An 18,171-nucleotide genomic window follows, 5' to 3' on the forward strand; every position below is an offset into this window, starting at 1 on the left:
TTCTCTCCCTCATTGAATGTGTCTGAGTACGTAAGTGCATCTTGCAGGAGATTATGGAGGGACGAGGCACGATTTACTATTAGGTGTATTAAGCAAGCTGCTTTCCTCCCCCAAGTTAATGCTAGGAGGCACTGTGCTGCAAGACCCACAGTCTTTCAGAGGAGACAAACTGAGCCCCTAATTATCTGATCATAGAAGATCCTTCAGCACTTTTGCTAAAAGTCCAAATGGCAACCCTTGCGTCCTGGCCAAATTCCTGCTTGAGGATTACTCCTGCCCCTGAGATTTTAGTGCAACAGTTTGATATATTCTTCCTTACTCCTTACTGATGTTCAGTGTTGCTGTGCTACATCAACCAGCTGCTGCATTTCAACCCTGAGAGGGCTGTGAATTATTCATAAGATGAAAAATTAGCCAGACTAGTTTCATCCCCTCAGTTTACAGAGAGTAGAGGGCAGAAATCCATTTTGGTAGAACCCACATCTACAGTCTATTGGATTGGGCATACTACAAACGAAAGACGGTTACATCAATACTTTTCATTACAAATATTTAAATATTTGAAAAATAATTTTGAGAATTTGGGCTGCTTTGTATTTTAAAATCCATAGTCTATTTGCCAGGATAAATTTAAAAATGCTACTGCTCCGCTCACCGAAACAAGTGAGAACTTTCTGGTTATTCATGTCTTTTAAACACAGTATTAGCTCAACATGAGAAGTGATGCAGGAAACTAGTTAAAGCAGATTTTAGAGGGATTCCCTCCACCCCCACACCAGTTCTCAATTTTTTTCCTGAAAACCTAGGGGTGCGCATCGTAAAGGAAAAGTAATGAAATTGTTGCCTGAATTAGAAGCTACATTGAAAGGATGAGACTTTAAATTTCTTAAATTCTGTTTTCTGTGGCAGTTGATAGATTTATTTTATACATTACTAACATGTTGTTACATTGCTATTTTATTCATGGTCACTTTCCAGAGAGGAGGGGAAAGGTACAAGTACATCTCTTTCCTATCCACAGTCAGATTTTCAGAACCAATATGCCAAAAATAAAACATTCCACCAAAACAAAACAAACCATACATACATACACTTTTTGTTCCTCCCTGTAACTTGTTTTTCTATCTATCAACACAGAATCTAGGTGTCAGACACAAAGTTAGTGAGTGGCACTGAAAGTGTCAAACGGTTCTACATCACATAGGGCTTCACTGATATTGACATAGGAGCTAATCCTCCTCCTCCTTCGGCATCAGGGACAGTTCTCCTCTGAAAGTAGCTTTTGGCACCTAGCTCTCTTTGGCTCAGAACTGAGACTTTGAAGAGGTAGAGAAGAAACAGGTGAACCAGAGGGAGCTAAGCACCTAAATCTTTATGCTGGTGGGAGCTCTAGTTGATGCCAGAAGACAACAGGCAGCACCCGAGAGTCCTCGAGCAGAAAGTGTTTTATTCTCACCGGATCTTAACCAAACCAAAAAAACACCCACTTATTTATATGGAACATAGGGAAGAGGGAGGGACCATGATGTTTATACCAAACCTTTCCAGAAAGACCGAACAGGTAAAGGACTATTAATAAGGCTATGGAGAGTGGAAAGTTAGTGTAACTATGCAAAGTCATACATATTAGGCACGGAGAGCTGGTGAATACAGGTCATGAGAGAGAAAAAAAAAGCAGAATGTTAACTCTTTTCTAACCTCCTTGACTAATGAGGCAGTGACATACACCATGGAAAAAACAAATGCTATGTCTAGCCTTGGCGCTAGGGACGCGATTGCCAGCATGAGGAAAACATGCTCTCACTAGCTCTGATTGAGCTAGCACACTGAAAAATTGAGGGTAGCCATGGAAGCAAGATGAGCTAGCCACCCAAGTACATGCCTATGGTGTCAGATGGGTACGTACTCAGTGTATCTAGCTTATCCGGTCACCTGTGGCACCGTGGCTACACTCTATTTTCGGTTCACCAGCTCTATCAGAGTTAGCACAAGTTTGTCTTCTCAAGTTGGGAATCATTCATCCAGCTCCAAGTCCAGACATAACCAAAAAGAAAATGGCACGTTAGAACCAACAGGAACACAGACATTTCCAGCTTCCACTGTAGCAGCAGAGGCAAGGAAATGCTTGCTCTCTCTTTGCCATGTTTTCTGTTGCGACAGGATTTATGTACAGTGATGCAGCTATTTTGGCATCACAGAGAATTCTCAATACCCATTACTTGCAAGCCTTTTGCTTCGTCTGGGAACCTGTGTTCTCATTGTGTGTCACAGCACCAATTCTTCTCTGCATTAGATGGCACGTGTCAAAGAGTAGCTGATGTCTCAAATGCTGGTCTTGCAGGAGGTAGAACCTGCAGGCCATTAAGGGTGCTTCAGAATCAATGAACTGTAAATGACTTGCAAACCTTCCTGTGTATGTGTGGGCCAGCCCAGGAAGAATGGAGGCTGGGGTCTTACAGTGACATGTGAACATGTCACCTGATAATGAAATCCATCTTAAATCTGGTACTTTTCCATTTAGAAAGAGGGGTGGGGACCCAGAGAGACAAAAGATTCCCACCTTGTACCAAAGCTATAAAAGGGGGTTGGGCAGGACAAAGGGGCAGTCACGAGAATGCCCCTGCTTACCACCTGAGATGTCTGCTAGAACTAACAAGGACTGTACCAGGAGAAAGGATTGGCCTCAGACTAGAAAGGAGTCTAGTCTATGAAAGAAGCTTACTGGAACATCTCTGAGGGTGAGATGTTACCTGTAATTAGTTTCTTAATGTATTAGGCTTAGACTTGCCTGTTTCTGCTTTATTTTGCTTGGTGACTTACTTTGTTCTGTCTGTTATTACTTGAAACCACTTAAATCCTACTTTTTATACTTAATAAAATCATGTTTATTAATGAACCCAGAGTAAGTGATTAATAAATGGGGGAGCAAACCGCTGTGCATCAGTGTTATAGAAGGTGGACAATTTATGAGTTTACCCTAGATAAGCTTTATACAGAGTAAAACAGATTTATTTGGAGTTTGGATCCCATTGGGAACTGGGTGTCTGGGTGCTGGAGATAGGTGACCTGCTGAGCTGTTTTTGGTTAAAGTCTGCAGCTTTGGGGGCGTGGCCCAGACCCTGGGTCTGTGTTGCAGCAGGCTAGCGTGTCTGGCTCCACAAGGCAGGGTTCTGGTGTCCCAAGCTGGGAGGGAAAACGGGCTCAGAGGTAATTTCAGCACATCAGGTGATAGTCCCAAGGGGGTCTCTGTGATCGAACCCATCACACAATGACTCATCTATTCCTCTTGTGGCTCCCTTGACAGATGAATGGTTAAACTAAAGAGAAAAGTCAAAGTAGAAATCTGCACAGTGCCAGTTTTTTTTATTGTGTTGCTTTTAAGTGGACAGCACTTTCTTAAAAAGTGATTTGCATAATTCATTCTAAAATGTAATCCCTCTCTGCATTATCTGTTTTTCTTCAGAATTGGGGTGTTACATCATGCCACAGAGTGCCACAAATCTCTTAACTGAATTAGTTTAGGATGCCCAGTCTTTTACAAGCATCACAATAGCCTCAAGCACAAGCACTGTATGTGCTCAATAAAGCTGTCACTTGGCAAGGTTCAGAACAGACGCCCCACTGAAATTATCGGGTGTCAACTTCCATCTGGCATTTGTTAGCACAGGATTGGGGGGGTCAGCCAATTCTTATCAGATCTCCAAATAAAAAGAGCACTTCCACTTCATGTGCTAGCAACTGGAAACATTTCTTTGTGTTTAAAACTTTAAAAATATCTTGCCCTTGAGATTGGCTAAGTCTGTTCTGTACTGCCTTCAAGGCCCTTTTCCCACACAGAGGTGATAAAACCAAGTTTATGGTTACAGAAATTCCCAGCACATACAAATCACAGGAAGTTGTTGCTAAGTAATATTTCTACCTAAGTAAACATCACAAAACATTTCCCACACACACCTCTGAACTTTATTATTCAGACCGGCCTTGAAGATATTCACGGTTTCAGAATTTCGGTGAGCAGTAGCATCTTTAAGAGCCATCAGGTCTATTTCACACTAGTTTATAAGAGCATTGATCATATGTTTTTGCTATGGTTTTGTCCCCTGTAAAAGGGAACAGAAAAAAGCTGCCTTATCTCATCCCCACAATCTCTTCCTTTTTTTCCCAATCAGTGAGACAGATGAAGATTGGAGGGACTCTCTCCACCTTCCAAGCCTATTTGCTGCAGAAACATTCCAGAAACCTGAAGACAAAGTCCTACAAGCTTTGTCTAGTTACTTTTCCTGCTATGTCATAGAATATCAAGGTTGGAAGGCACCTCAGGAGGTCATCTAGTCCAACCCCCTGCTCAAAGCAGGACCAATTCCCAACTAAATCATCCCAGCCAGGGCTTTGTCAAGCCTGACCTTAAAAACCTCTAAGGAAGGAGATTCCACCACCTCCCTAGGTAACCCATTCCAGTCCATGTCCCTCTCTTGAAGCTTTTCAGCATGCAAACCAGACCAGATCATAGTCCCTTAGACCTACTTATTGACTGATAACTTACACCACCTTATTCATCACTTTTGAATTTCTCCTGAAGTGTTTACACATACCCTCCACTTTTTGTTTTAATAGGTTTAGCTCTACTATACAGTCTAGACAAGGGGTCGGCAATCTTTCAGAAGTGGTGTGCCGAGTCTTCATTTATTCACTCTAATTTAAGGTTTCGCATGCCAGTAATACATTTTAACATTTTTAGAAGGTCTTTCTATAAGTCTATAATATATAACTAAACTATTGTTGTATGTAAAGTAAATAAGGTTTTAAAAATGTTTAAGAAGCTCCATTTAAAATTAAATTAAAATGCAGAGCCCTCTGGACCGGTGGCCAGGACCCAGGCAGTGTGAGTGCCACTGAAAATCAGCTTGCGGGCCACCTTTGGCACGCGTGCCATAGGTTGCCTACCTCTGGTCTAGACTGTACGAACTGATGTGAGGGACTAGAAGAAAGTGCATATCTGCAGACTTGGTAAGTAACCTGTACTAGTGAGTCACACAGACTTCTAATTCCGCAGATACCGGACATCACGATTTTCAGAGAATGTTACAGACAGTTTATTTGGGAGGGACATGAGAACCTCATCTCTGCAAATGCAGCTCTCAGATAGATATCCAGCTATTACAAGTCTTGTTTTACAGCCCATTTTTATTCATCCATTTCACCTTTCTTCCTCTTTTACACATTTCAGTAGCGTACCTTAGGGTAAATGCTTCTCATTTGGGAAATACTGAGTTTAGATTAAGTTACTTTACCTTTAAAAAAAACCCAAACACTAAAAAAAACCAACAAAAACAAAAAAACCACACCTCTCTACACACCACTGATCCATCTCTCCTCTCCCCGCTCTCCATTCTCCTGGTTCTTCTCCCCTCCTCCAAATAATTTGGATCATGTATTCAGAAAATGGTGGATAAAAATAAATGATTTTTAATTATACTTTTATTTAAATTAAATATTATTTTTGTTTTTTAAAAACAGAAATAACTCAAAATCGGACAACCATTGTTAAGGCCTAAATTTACTATAATCAATTAATCACTGAATGTAAAAAATATTAAGCAGTACAAGTCTGCTGTCAAAGTTTTCAAGAAAGTGAAACTATTGAAGTGGTGGAAGTCACTGGCTGAGCACTTGGAACCAGTTTGCTGAAGTGCTATACCAGCTTTTGACAGCAGTAATGGCTTCTGCAGGTCCAGAGAGAATATTTTCTTCATGTGAGTTTATTCAACTAGTTCAGGTCTGTGAATTTTGAATGGTCTATTAAGAAACCAAATGGGAATTGAAAAGACAGAAAAACTTATTCTCCACTTCCAATATATGAATACAAACCAGGTGTGGTTGGGTGAGATCTACTAGTTCTAAAATCTTAAAGGACATGGTGACCAAAAACAATCATGAACTAAACTACAGATAATACTTATTTTGTTTATTAAATCCCCAAGTAAAAAGTCATCTGGTAAATAGAAAAACTGTAAATAACTTTTTACATTTATGTTAAGAAATGTAAGAAGCGGATTAAATGCATGTTAAGCTATATAATTACTTAAATAAAAGTGTATGTAGTGTATTTTTCTGGTTACTAAAAAGAAGTACCAAATGTAATTAGTGTAAAGGCTATATTTAGTAGCATGTTCAACATGTTTCAAAGATTAAAAACCAATGAGAATCAACTTTTCTTTAAGAAAATAACTAAAAATATATAAATGCAAAACAAGATTAAAATTACCTAAATCATGGTTTCCTACCTGCAGATTTAAATCAGGATTAAAACTGGTGATATAAAAATCAGTCCACCCTTGGTTCACAAGTAAATGACTGAAAAGTCTTTATAGAAGAGACACCTTATACACACCAGACTGCCTCAAAATCTCACCGGAGAATGTGAGCGCAATTGCTCTCATGCACAACCTTAACTCTGACCTCAGAGTGATGGAAATCTTACTGAAATAGATACTTTTAGTTTGGAAATAACACTTTATAGATTTCCAACTAAAAAATTCTTGGCAAGAATTAGTGATTTGTTTGAGTGTGATTCAGAGACTTGGACATGTGCCTTGTGGATAGTTGTTTGCTGAAACACAGTTAGCTATGAAGCAGAAGTCAATGTTTTTAGTATTAGGACTGATAAAAATAAGGAGTAAAAACTAGGGCTGTCAAGCGATTAAAAAAATTAATCATGATTAATCACATTGTTAAACAATAATGGAATACCATTTATTTAAATAGTTTTGGATGTTTTCTACATTTTAAAATATTTTTATTTCAATTACAAACATGTTGTTTGTACAGTGTACAGTGCATACTATATATTTATTTTTGATTAAATGTTTGCACTGTAAAAAAGAAATAGTATTTTTCAGTTCACCTTATACAAGTATTGTAGTGCAATCTCTTTATCATAAAAGTTGAACTTACAAATGTAGAATTATCTACAAAAAATAACTGCATTGAAAAATAAAACAAATGTAAAACTTTAGCGCCTGCAAGTCCACTCAGTCCTACTTCTTGTTCAGTCAGTCGCTAAGACAAACAAGTTTGTTTACATTTACAGGAGATGCTGCTGCCTGCTTCTTTTGTACAATGTCACCTGAAAATGAGAACAGGCATTCGCATGGCACTTTTGTAGCCGACATTGCAAGATATTAACGTGCCAGATGTGCTAAAGATTCATATGTCTCTTGATCTTCAACCACCATTCCATAGGATGTGTCCATGCTGATGATGGGTTCTGCTTGATAACGATCCAAAGCAATGCGGACCGATGCATGTTCATTTTCATCATCTGAGTCAGAAACCACCAGCAGAAGGTTAATTTTCTTTTTGGGTGGTTCGGATTCTGTAGTTTCTACATCAGAATGTTGCTCTTTTAAGACTTCTGAAAGCATGCTCCACCACCTCAACCCTCTCAGATTTTGAAAGGCCATTCTGATTCTTAAACCTTGGGTCCAGTGCTGTAGCTAGTTTTTAGAAATCTCAAATTGATATCTTCTTTGCATTTTGTCAAATCTGCTGTGAAAGTGTTCTTAAAACTGGGTCATCATCCGAGACTGCTATAACATGAAATATGGGGCAGAATGTGGGTAAAACAGAGTAGAAGACACATAATTATCCCACAAAGACTTCAGTCACAAATTTAATTAACACATTATTTTTTAATGAGCATCATCAGCATGGAAACATATCTTCTGGAATGGTGGCAGAAGCATGAAGGAGCACACACATGTTTAGCATATCTGGCACATAAATACCTTGCAATACCTTGCAACTACAAAAGTGCCATGCGAACGCTTGTTCTCACTTTCAGATGACATTATAAATAAGAAGCAGGCAGCAGCATCTCCTGTAAATGTAAACAAACTTGGTGGTCTTAGCAATTAGCTGAACAAGAAGTAGGACTGAGTGGACTAGCACACTCTAAAGTTTTACATTGTTTTGGTTTTGAGTGCAGTTATGTCTGTCACACACACACACACACACACACACACCCCTACATTTGTAAGTTGTACTTTCACAACAAAGATTGCACTACACTACTTGTCTGAGGTGAATTGAAAAATAATTTTATTTTTACAGTGCAAATATTTATAATAAAAATATGCAATCTGATTTCAATTACAACACAGAATACAACATATATGAAAATGTAGAAAAACATCCAAAATATTTAATAAATGTCAATTGCTATTCTATTGTTTAACTGTGATTAATCGCGATTAATTTGAATTAATCACATGAGTTAACTGCGATTAATTGACAGCCCTAGTAAAAACAAAGAAAGAGAAACAGTAAACATGAAATGGGTCAGGGATGTGCAGTAGACAAGGTGATGGGAGAAAAGGAAGCTGGGCTTGGGAAGTGTATGGAGTGTTACTGGAGAGGCAAATTGGACAGACAGAAGCCCTGCTCCCTAGGTCTGCTGCCTCCCTAGCTACCCTCCAGCACCAGCCACACCAGACTTTTCTGTGTCTCTACTCATCCTGCTCCCCTACTGCGGTTCATCAGTGGAGTCCCAGCAGGCCAGACTTAGTAAGGTTTGTCAGATGGATCTTCTCTGTGGGGAGCTGAGTGTTGAAGCAGAACTATCTGGGAAGCCTGACTCAGAGCAGGGCTAGCAATGTTTAATCCAATTTGCTGTGACTTTGAAAATTGTTGTTGAAAAGCAGACCAGGCTCATGTCATATGAAGGAAAAGAGCATGTGAGAAATCCCAAGTGCAAGAGCATAATGGTAAGTAAGTGACAAGAGCCTGATAGGTAAAATTTTAAAATGAGCTGTTCCTTTATTTGCTCCTGAATGGAAAAATACTGATCCCTCTATTAGCAGCATTACCTAGAAAATTAAAGCTCTGCTTGCTCCCTCCAAATATATAACTTTGGTAAGGGAAATTCCATGATGAATAGAGGTATTTAATCCACGCTCCAATCATCAATCATGGCATAATTTGAACCACAGAGACAGCAGAGTGACGCCAGAAGGAGTGACTATATATCTTTAAACTGCTCTACAAATAAACTGCTGTGTAACAGTCACAATCAGAATCAAGCCGGTCTCTATTTTATTTTGGGGAATGGGCAGGAATTGAGCAGTAAATTTTAAGCCTCAGATACCTTAAAGGATGAGCTGCAAGAGCTTCCCTGAAGTGAAAAGGCCAGAGACTTTAAAGCACGCTCAGCACCCACAACTGGGGCCAGAGTTTCAGAAGAGCACGGCTCCCATTCAGAACACGTCACTACATGGTGAACACTTCAGTTCAAAAGGGGAAGACGTCTAACATTGTTTAGAGAGGTAGACAGCTCTTTATTTTAATATAATTGGAAGCAACTACTATACTCACCTTCTTAAGGCCGAGAAAGCGGAGCAGTAGATGAAGGACAAATTTCTCTTCCTAGAGGCACATGGCTCATCTTGGAGTTTCTGCTGTCCCTATGCATGTGGATTTTCTATCAGTCAATGATCTCTGAGAGGAGAATTCTCCCACATAATATGTAACTCACTACAGCTCAAACACTGGACATGAAAGTATTCATCAATATATCAGTTATTCATGATGTTTCAGCTCAGGCAATGCAAACAGGTTGAGGGAGGATTCAAAAGTTATTTTATGTATCTTGTCTCTGCAGCAACACAACTATTTTTTTTAAAAGAAAGATTCCTGTGACTAGAGGAAATGTTGCAGTGCAGGGAATGACAATACCTCTACAAATAGAAAATGAGAACAATGAATGATCTGGATGATGGTATGAACTGCACCCTCAGCAAGTTCGCAGATGACACTAAGCTGGGGGGGGGGGGGGGAAGAGGTGGATACGCTGGAGGGTAGGGATAGGGTCCAGAGTGACCTAGACAAATTGGAGGATTGGGCCAAAAGAAATCTGATGAGGTTCAACAAAGACAAGTGCAGAGTCCTGCACTTACGAAGGAAGAATCCCATGCACTGCTGCAGGCTGTGCACCCACTGTCTAAGCAGCAGTTCTGCAGAAAAGGACCTGGGGGTTACAGTGGATGAAAAGCTGGATATGAGTCAGCAGTGTGCCCTTGATGCCAAGAAGGCCAACGGCATATTGGGCTGTATTAGTAGGAGCATTGCCAGCAGATCGAGGGAAGTGATTATTCCCCTCTATTCGGCACTGGTGAAGCCATACTTGGAGTATTGTATCCAGTTTTGGTCCCCCCACTACAGAAGGGATGAGGACAAATTGGAGAGAGTCCAGCGGAGGGCAACAAAAATGATCAGGGGGCTGGAGCACACTACTTACGAGGAGAGGCTGAGGGAATTGGGGTTGTTTAGTCTGCAGAAGAGAAGAGAAGAGTGAGGGGGGGATTTGATAGCAGCCTTCAACTACCTGAAGGGGGGTTCCAAAGAGGATGGAGCTCGGCTGTTTTCAGTGGTGGCAGATGACAGAACAAGGGGCAATGGTCTCAAGTTGCAGCGGGGGAGGTCTAGGTTGGATATTAGGAAACACTATTTCACTAGGAGGGTGGTGAAGCACTGGAATGGGTTCCCTAGGGAGGTAGTGGAATCTCCATCCTTAGAGGTTTTTAAGGTCGGACTTGACAAAGCCCTGGCTGGGATGATTTAGTTGGTGTTGGTCCTGCTTTGAGCAGAGGATTGGACTAGATGACCTCCTGAGGTCTCTTCCAACCCTAATATTCTATGGTTCTATGAACAACGGAGGAGGAAGAGGGAAAGCCAACATTTCAGAAATTCAAATTGGAGAAAGCTAGGCAAAATTCTCCCTCCATATTCTCTACAGTCACTATGTATCTACCTTAAGCATTTAAAGCAGGGGTTCTCAAACTGGGGGTCGGGACTCTTCAGGGGGTTGTGAGGTTACTATGTGGGGGGTCGTCGTAAGCGGTCAGCCTCCACCCCAAACCCCGCTTTGCCTCCAGCATTTATAATGGTGTTATATAAAGTGTTTTTAATTTAAAAAAGGGGTCTGCATTCAGAGGCTTGCTATGTGAAAAGAGTCCCCAGTACAAAAGTTTGAGAATCACGGATTTAAAGCACCCATCACCTTAGCATCTACGCACCAAATACCAAAATGAAGAACCTGCATTAAGTTTAATTTATTAAACTCCAAATATAAACCTCAGCAAGGTTTATTTTATTCCAAAACAATGATCCTACTGAGAACTTTGACAGATCAACTGACTGCATTTCGTCTCAGCCTCAGTAGTTTAAAAAAATAGTTGTTTGAGGTCACCAGGTAAGCCCCAGAAATGCAGATTTCAAGATCAGATTTCAAGACACTGATATCTATGGCATAAGGAGTTGTTCCAGAGAACCCCCTGGACAAACAAAAACCAGAGTACAATTCATACAAGCTTACCTTAAGCTTAGCAAAACAATCACACACTTTAAGGCAACCTTGGTTGAAGATTATTGTGGATGGCACAAGAACAGAAGCAGCAAGGATCCAGTAACACATTCAGCTCGAGAACTGTCATTTAATCTCTGCTATAGTTACCAGGAGACTAGTGTGCATGTTTGTTAACACTTTCACCACTTATGACTGATTAAAAACAATTAACTTAAAAACAAACAAACAAAACAAAACAACTTGAGGTAGGCAGGCAGAGAATAAGTAAATATACATTCCTACTGAGAACACAAATTGCAGAGCTCTTGAATTCAAAGATAAGTAAGTTAAAATACAACTTATCAAGTATGTTTTTCAAGTTGGATGTCAATTACAAGTGTTGCCACTCTAAATATTTTGACCAAGTTTTGTAAAAGGAAACGAAAATATGCGAGAGAGAGAGAGAGAGAGAGAGAGAGAGTGTGTGTGTGAATGACTTTGCAAGCAAGCAAACTAAATGTGTATTTACTTTTTAAAGTTACCATGCAACTACAGAGTTGAAATGTAAACATTATATATAATCACATTCTTCATTTGAAGAAAGAGCACGTGCACATACACACAGATCATTAAACTGTTTACAAATTTAAAATTTCAGTAATTTTCTTTATAAAGAAGCTAGATGACAGGTGGATAATGATGTTATTTTGGGGAAGGGGGATCTTGAAGAAATTTCCATTAATTAGTCACATAACCAGGGGTGGGGTTGGGGAGAGAGGTAAAAAAAAATTACAGGAACAGTTTAAAAAGCTGAATATGCAGCTTAGGGTATTATTAGCTATTTTAGAATGGGGTCCTTTTAAAAAGGAAGCTGTGCAATAAGAAAATGTTTGAAAAATTAAAATGCCATAAACTCTCTTAACTGTGCTCTTTTTTACATTTGAAGACAAATGTAAATCCACATTTGAAATAAAAGGTAGCAGCTTATCAGAGAATATATATAGTAGTACTTAGACATATTGAATGGCAGCAAGGATGGTGCCAAAGCTGCCAGCACAGCATTCTCAAAATCAAAACAATATTTTGCTCTGTATTCCTACCTCTTTGACAGTGATCATGGGTCCAGCAGCGTTCAATGAAATTGCCATTTATTACAGTAGATGGGCAGCTGCTTTTTCCTTTCACAGTTCCTGGACACACATCTCCACACTCTTCCGTGTCATCCTTGTTGGCAATGATGTAATTGTCTTCCACAGAGTCTAAAATCCTAGACCAGTCGATTGTGGACAAGTAACACAGTTCATTGTTCTTCTCGATCCGCACTGCACCTCGAGTAATGTTCATCAGGTTATAAAGGCCAATCTCTTTCAAGTGAACCATCTCAAAAATGACCAGAGCATAGTTAAAGAAGAGATGAGTTCCTCGAATCACAGTGAGGTTGGGAAAAAGCCCCTTTAAACTCTCTAAGCCATATACCCGAAAGAGCAGTAAGTAGTCCGTAATCATAGTCAGTTTGGGAAAGCTGAGCTCACGGAAATCTTCAGGCTTGGTTTTAAACATCAGCAATATTTGCAAGTGGCCCTCGATCACAGTGCAGTTCTCAAGCCTATTCAACCGGGTCAGGTTATTCCGGATGTCCATGCTCCCGCAAACTGGAAGGCAAAGAACAGAAATAAGCAAGTGACCATTTTCTTAAAAAAAAAAAAAAAAAAAAAGTTCAACCACTGTACAATACACTGCACAGTCGGAACATGACTGTGTACATTTTAAAGTAGTATGGCTTAAGCACTAGGAAATATTGCAAGGAACAATCCTGCATATATGTGCCTGTTGGTGTGGGCTAGAAGACTTCATAGGTCTTTGTTATCTGCAATTTCTAGAATTTTTTGTTTGCTGTGAATGGAGTTTCCACATTGAAGCAACAGTATTCTAGACAGCCATCTGTCATTCACAAGAGACGAATAAGTATGTATTCAGCAAAGGATTTTTGGCAAGTATTTAAAGAGAACACCATACCTACCTCATGTCAGATTATGCAATTAATGCAAAAGGATTTAATGGGAGTAACTGGGCAATATGGCATCGTATGCAGGGGACTGAGCTAGCGAAGGAAATTTTGTGAAAATGAAAGAACTCAGCCTATACTCTAGCTTGGCCTTTATTGAGAGGGTAATAATGATATTTCTAGATTAGTTTATTTTATTGTTTTTACATTCCAAGGTTGGAAACCTTTTCCCTGCAATATCTAGTTAAGCATTTTATTCAATAGAACCAATAATCCAGAGAGAAAACTGGCAAAGTGAACAATCACACATGGCTCAAATTAGAAGAAAAACAGAAACGTAAGACCAGGTACCAATGAAACAAGGAACCAAAGAAACCTGGGTGTATTTACAACTCTAGACCAGCATTTCTCAAATGCTGCCAGCTGGGGCTTTTCTTGCAGCCAGTCTCCCGGGCTGTGATGTGGGGGAGGCAAAGTCGCGGCCCCTCCCCCTCCCTGTTGCTCCTGGGTGCACTGCCTTGGTGTTGGTTGCTGGAGACACAGGGCTTTGAACTCAGGCTGTGGGGCTTCAGGCTCCAGTCCCAGTCTGCCTTCCCTGACCTCCCATCCAGGGCTGAGTAAGTCTGCTGTGAAAAGTGATACTTGTATGTTTATTAATATCACTTTTCACAACAGACTTATAGCTAGCAGTAAATAAATTACAATAATTTGGACATGTATATGTGCATATTTGTTTGTTTTTCCTAAAGCTAATAAGTATTTTAGGAAAAAGTGTGAGAATGGCCACCAGCACTCTGATGCCACCAAATAATTTGTCCTGAGAACCCCTGCTCTAGGCACAGAAAACAAATTCACCAAGGAGATCAATTGCAACAGCTGGTGCAGGACTGGGTGACAGCGCAAAATCCACATGTGACTGAGTCTTTTTACAAAACCAGGCTGAGAACTACAGTATCAAAACACAGAGTCTACTGAAAAAGCCTACTACAGGAAAAGATGTCTTGCAAAGCCCCAAACAAACCATTGCTGAAGTTACCCACTCCACTATTGCATCACAGAGCTCAGGCCTTCTGTCTAGCCACACTGCCAAGTGAAGGAACCAAATCTGGGTTCTAATTTTGAATCTTCAGCTCAGTCCATCTCTCCTCAAGGCAATAAGGGAGGGGAGGCAGACATCCCTCACTCTGTCTACTGATTCTTCTTTCCCTTTTCAATCACCCCAGGCTGAACAAGCTGTATTGACTACTGCCACTCTGTTCCCTGTGACCCCCAAGCCCTTGCTCACCTGCACAGAATGCACAATTCATCACCTTGTTCTTCAAATCAGGCTGATCATATATTTCAGTATCAAGTCAAAGTTATCTTCCTTGATTTTCCTATCCTCCGTGGACTTGCTCCCGCTGTTGTCAGATCTCGTCTCTCTCTCTAGACTGCTCTTCATCCCCTCTATTCTTTTAGCACCAACCTGCTCTTCCCTTTCACACAAACTTTCAACTGTTAATGCAAAATTCTTTTCTCTATGCCCAACACCATGACCTCTCTAGAACATCCTCCCTGAAACTCTCAATTGCCTTCCTAGTCTGATTGAAAAAGGTTATTTTTCTCCCACCTCACCCCCTATCATCTGGAATACTAGTTACCATCAAAGGATTTTTGGAAATGAGGGAAATGAATTCATTCCAGAAAAATAAATACAGTTCTAATGATCAATCTACAAGGCAGTAAAATTTGCATGCACATAAAAATGCATATGGCACTTGGACTGATAACATATCCACAGTATAGGGCTCTTGGCACTCTTAACAAAAGTACCATTTCTTGGCATTTTTTGTAAAGGGACAGGACAAAGCCTTGTAAGGAGCACGGTCTAAGGGGATGGACTAAATGGAATCTGGTAACCCTTTTCCCATCTTCCTGAATTTCCTTTAGTAGGAGAGAGGGGGTTTGGTAGGATAATATTTTGCCTTTTTGTATCACAAGTTCTCTTTAAAAAAAACTTCTGTTCATGGAAATATTAAAACAAAATCCTGTTGTGCAAGATGTTATGCCAATGGCAGGGCGAACTTGCTTCCTAATCAGCACAGGATACAAGGAGGGTTCCACAAGCGTACACAGCCTCTGGATGGTCAGATATAGCATATGTTTCATTGCAGCATCCCCAGAAACAGATCATGAAGCAGAATCCTACCCTTGCTGGTAACAGCTTGCCTTCCCAAATGCAGGATAACTGCTTCAGGTAAACAAGGATGGGGAGGAAGAGAGGTAAAAGGCTAAAGTGAAAAGGTCAGATGGTAGTAGTAGTCAAATACCAATTTGCACCAGCTGCATCTAACCTGTTCTTGACATCACTCCGAGGATACTAAAATCCCGTTAGCATACACCCTTCTTTTCCTGTCAGAGGAGAAAGATGTGTGTATTCCTGGATGCTTGTAAACATTCTGCCACCACAAAATAAAAGTCAAGTGGAAAGTGAGCTAAAAACTCACTAGAACAGAAAATCAGCATTAAATCTGGGTGGGTTTTTTTTCTTGGTTTGTTTGCTTTTATACATCAATCCTACCTTTTATTTGCAAGAGGCAATCTGCAGAGCAGGAGCTACTAACCAAAATGTGAGTAACATGAGACATACTAAGCCTATCCCAGTGTTAGTTAAAGTTATAACTCCTTTAGTAACTGGTTCTAACCTTAGTATTCGGACTACGTATTGAGTTATTTAAATGTGTGTGTCTCTAACAGCATTGGACGCTGCAGTCTCCTTAACCTATCAAAATTCCTTTGGAAGCATTCTTCAAAATGATCCCTGGTGACAGCTCTTCTGATTCAGAGTCTACAGCTCCTCTCTCAAAAAGTTATATTTGAAGATCCAGGATTTTCTATTTGGATATTACAATGTCAGACCAATCACCTACTTATCGAACTGTATGTAAACAACAATGCTAAACTAAAACAGTTATCATTAATAACATTTACCTGCATGTCTAACTCCATACCTGAATGTACCAGTATATCTACTTGCGTACTTAATTAGCAATCTTCCAGTGCAGCTACCAATAAATGCCTTTGAAAACAAAACCGTGCAAGATCATACAGACTTTTCATCTCTATTGCAAATTATGAACTTCTATCTCAATTATACCATCCAGAGCCAGTAACCTAATTCAACTAACATCCATACAAACAGCTCTGTTGCTCGGATTGCATCAGATGCCACAGCGACACTGCATGTATACACTGTTTTGTTGCTGTGAGATGAAAGTTTTAAGTACAATTTGCAGACTGTCACCCTTGACTGAGATCCCTTTAAAAGGTCACAGGTACAGGAGAATAAACCTCTACAAATTCTTTACATCGAATTCTGTTCTTAAAACTCTTTAGCCACTACTCAAATACCTCACTGTCAATAAGCACCTTTCATGGTCACTCCTTCTACCTGTGATCTTTAGATAAGTACCACACAGATCAGGGTCAAATCTTCCAAGATAGAATTATTTAAATCTGTTCCCATTAATCTGAATTGAAGTCAAATTTTTTTTTTAAAGCAAAAGCTTAAGATGATTTTATACACTAAGCTTTTAGCTGGAGTAGACTTATTCAGCTGTATTATAAACATGCACGTTTATGGCACTACATGATAAAAACAGCTTTAGAAGAGAGGTTTCTAAAATCTAGACCCTGTTCATGCTCACAGAACTGTTTGTGGCAAGTGGATAGTTTCCATACTTATCTGTAAAACACTTAGCATGCTGCTAGCACTGCACAAATTAAAGTATTAACTATTAGTGGTGCAACTGAGTATCACTATATGGAAATTCAAGACTGAAAGTTGGCTACTTTTCAAAACAACACCAACAACTGAGGCATGTTCAGTCTAGACAGAGCATTTTGTGCCTCTTCATTTTAACTTTTGTAAGGCATGTGATGCATTTATCTTTGATTTCTATCACTGATATCATCCCTGCTTTCTGCTGAGGTGTTAAAACAATTTTCCATAGAAATTTAATTAGCACATAAACGTGATACGTTTAGAACTTTCATACTTGTGAGAATTCTCCTTGTCTAGTTGCTTTGCTATCTCAGTAAAGACTTATCTCTGCATGTGCAGAAATCCCTTCCTGAATCAGAATCTAAATGAGGATTGGGTGGCTGAAAGCTTTAGAATCCACATTCAAAGCTTCTTATCAACACAAGAGGCAGCGAGAGATTTTTAATTATAATTGGAATAATTTAGCCATTTTTCTAGCAGATTAATTGCAAAATGTGGTTTGCAAGTAAGTATAAAATAAATCTTAAAAACAACACTGCACTTTTCCTGTATTCAGTGCCATGGACGTACCTAGCACACATACTACTACTAAGATTTGCTTTCAGCCTGAAAGCACAGTACTTCGCAAGTTGGCCAACAGATTGTCTTAACTTGGTTTCATTACATTTACTTTAATAAAGCCAACAGGAGTAACATTAGGCAACTGAATTCAGATTTTACCTCTTTCATAAACCCCAAAACATCAAGTTAGCCACCAATCCAAGAGTACTTTTCAATGTTTGAGTCCAAAGGACACAACACTGAACGCAAAGGCAGACTAGTTTAACTTACTATAGAGGCCTTCTATCCACTTCAAATACAAATCAAACCATAAATTAAACAGTTTTGTTTAACAGTTGACATTTACAGTAATAACTTTAAACTTAAAAAAATAATATCACTTGGGTTCTCTTATAGAATAAAGCCACCGTAGCTACTTCACCCTGAAAAGAGCTCTTCCAAAGACTGTTGTAACTTTTTCCTGCAACCTTTACTTTCTCTTCTACACGCATATGAAAGCTA

At 39.7% G+C, this 18,171-nt stretch overlaps 1 protein-coding gene across 2 annotated transcripts in view; it reads right to left on the reverse strand.

Annotated features, from left to right (window-relative positions):
* Nucleotides 1-18,171, reverse strand: part of INSR (insulin receptor) — a 109,758-nt gene that overhangs the window by 82,834 nt on the left and 8,753 nt on the right. For both annotated transcript variants that reach the window (XM_054013499.1, XM_054013498.1), the window contains exon 2: nucleotides 12,442-12,993. In XM_054013499.1, the coding sequence (XP_053869474.1) occupies nucleotides 12,442-12,993 (552 nt within the window). The remainder of the gene's footprint in view (nucleotides 1-12,441; nucleotides 12,994-18,171) is intronic.

Source organism: Malaclemys terrapin, chromosome 24 (genome assembly GCF_027887155.1).
Source record: "Malaclemys terrapin pileata isolate rMalTer1 chromosome 24, rMalTer1.hap1, whole genome shotgun sequence".
NCBI classification, from domain to species: Eukaryota; Metazoa; Chordata; order Testudines; family Emydidae; genus Malaclemys; species Malaclemys terrapin.